The 2,177-nt window shown below is 38.1% G+C and overlaps 1 protein-coding gene across 1 annotated transcript; it reads right to left on the reverse strand.

Moving 5' to 3' along the window:
- Positions 1-346: 346 nt before the first annotated feature.
- Positions 347-844, reverse strand: LOC131604508 (uncharacterized). Its single transcript, XM_058876943.1, has one exon. It carries the CDS (start codon positions 842-844, stop codon positions 347-349), a length of 498 nt encoding a protein of 165 aa, XP_058732926.1.
- Between the last annotated feature and the right edge of the window lie 1,333 nt (positions 845-2,177).

Genomic DNA, 2,177 nt, shown 5'->3' on the forward strand with positions numbered 1-2,177 from the left:
AGGGAGTTGCTTAAGTTCTAACTCTGGATGAACCTCTATGGATGGTGAATGTTGCTTTTGGTCAATCTTTAAATCAAATACCTCCATTTTTCCCTTCCCAAAGTTGATTGATTCATAGGACCATACAATATTCCTTCTTGCAAAATCTTCTTTACTTTCCCCAGCTCTTGAGTCAAGACATCAGTGGACTTTAGCAAACTTTTATGAACAATTCTGTCCCAACTAAAAATCATTGAACAATCAACAACCTCTTCTTTTGGGTATTGTAGAGCATTCAGCACATTAAATACTACTTGTTGAATGTTTACCCTCATAGTGGGTTCACCCTTTTCCACATTAATTAAAGTCACTCCCATAGCAAGGAAAGGTCTTCCCAGCAGAATGGGGATGTTTTCATCACATCAAAGTCCATTATGATAAAGTCAACTGGGAATACAAATTTTTTAACTCTGAACAAAATGTTTTCAATCTTCCCTTGAGGATAACAAATACTTCTATCTGCCAGTTGCAGAGTGATGGTTGTAGGCCTGGCTGCGCCTATCCCCAGCTTCTTGAATACAGAAAAAGGAATAAGATTAATGCTTGCCCCCGAATCGCATAGTGATTTTCCACATAATGAGTCACCAATATTGCAAGGGATAGTGAAACTTCCAAGATCTTTCAGTTTAGGAGGGAGCTTGCCTTGCACAAATTGGCTACATTCTTGAGTAAGTGCAATAGTGGCAAACTCTCCTACTCTATTCCTTTTGGTAATCATGTCCTTCATGAACTTGGAGTAATCTGGCATTTGTTCAATTGCTTCTATCAAAGGTATGTTGATATGAAGCTGCTTGAGTATCTCCATAAACTTGCCAATTTTTTGCTCCTCTTTTGCCTTCCTAATCCTTTGAGGAAAAGGAGGTGGTGGTTTTTCTTGAACAAACTTTTTTCTTTGGTTGGTTATGGCCTGACTTCAGGATGCTTAGCTGACTTAGAAGTCTTGCCAAGTTTAGTTGCATCAATTTTGTCTCCATCATTTTCTACTGAGGTCGGTTCCTCAACAGACATGTCTTTGTCTTCAGTGTTATCTTTAGCAGACAGGATTCTACTAGTCTCAGCATTTTTGTGTGGTGGTGTTCCATACTTCTTACCACTTCTTAGCTTAATAACTTTGCAAGTTTCCACATTCTTCACCCTAGATGTAGTAGGTGTATCAGTCGAACTGGGAAGTGTCCCCACTGGTCTTAAACTCAAAGCGGTGGTAATTTGTCCAATTTGGTTTTCAAGATTTTTGATACTCACTCCTTGTGCTAAGAATTTATTATTGGTTTCTTGAATGAATGACTTCAGTATGTTTTCCAACTAGTTATTTCCTTGAGCCGACACTGCAAAATTAGGAGGAACTTGTGGTGTTTGGTTATCTTGAGTAGCTTTGGGCCTCGGTTGACCTTGGTTGTTACTCCATGAAAAATTTGAATGTTTGTGCCATCTAGGGTTGTAAGTGTTGTTGTAAGGGTTGTTGTATTTGCTGTTGTTTCCCATATAGTTGGAAGAAACACGATTTGCAGTGCATTCTTCAAACAAATGTGCCCCTCCACAGTAGACACGGGCAACTTCTGATGCGTCATTAACCAGCTTTACTGGTTCAGGCTTAGGCACTTATGGAGTCATCAAATTCTTCATCTTGATGAATTTGGACCACTTGAGCAGCAAGGGTTGTAGTTTCAGGGACTGAAGGATAGAAAAACACTTAGAAAGGGGGGGTTTGAATAAGTGTGACTTTAAAAGCTAGTAAGATAAAAACAATGAACACAATTATTTTTATCCTGGTTCGTTGTTAACGAAACTACTCCAGTCCACCCCCTTAGAGTGATTTACCTCAACTGAGGATTTAATCCACTAATCCAACTGATTACAATGGTTATCCAGTTAGAAAACTTCTAAGTCTTCTAGAGTATACAGATTACAACTTGATCACTCTAGGAAATCACCACTTAGAAAACTTCTAAGTCTTCTAGAGTCTAGTGATCACAACTTGATCACTCTAGGAACCTTTTACAAACAATTTAAAATAATGTTTACAAGAGTACAAATTGCTTCTTATAAAGCTATAATCACAACAGTGATATTTCTCTTAAGTTCTAAGCTTAACACTCACTAAATATTACAAGAGTTTGTGAGGTTGAAGATGAAGTTCG

The sequence above is a fragment of the Vicia villosa genome, linkage group LG5, assembly GCF_029867415.1.
Source record: "Vicia villosa cultivar HV-30 ecotype Madison, WI linkage group LG5, Vvil1.0, whole genome shotgun sequence".
NCBI classification, from domain to species: domain Eukaryota; kingdom Viridiplantae; phylum Streptophyta; class Magnoliopsida; order Fabales; family Fabaceae; genus Vicia; species Vicia villosa.

Excerpts from the sequence above, each read along its gene's own strand:
- LOC131604508 (XM_058876943.1), bottom strand. The coding sequence starts at position 844 with ATGGAGATACTCAAGCAGCTTCATATCAACATACCTTTGATAGAAGCA.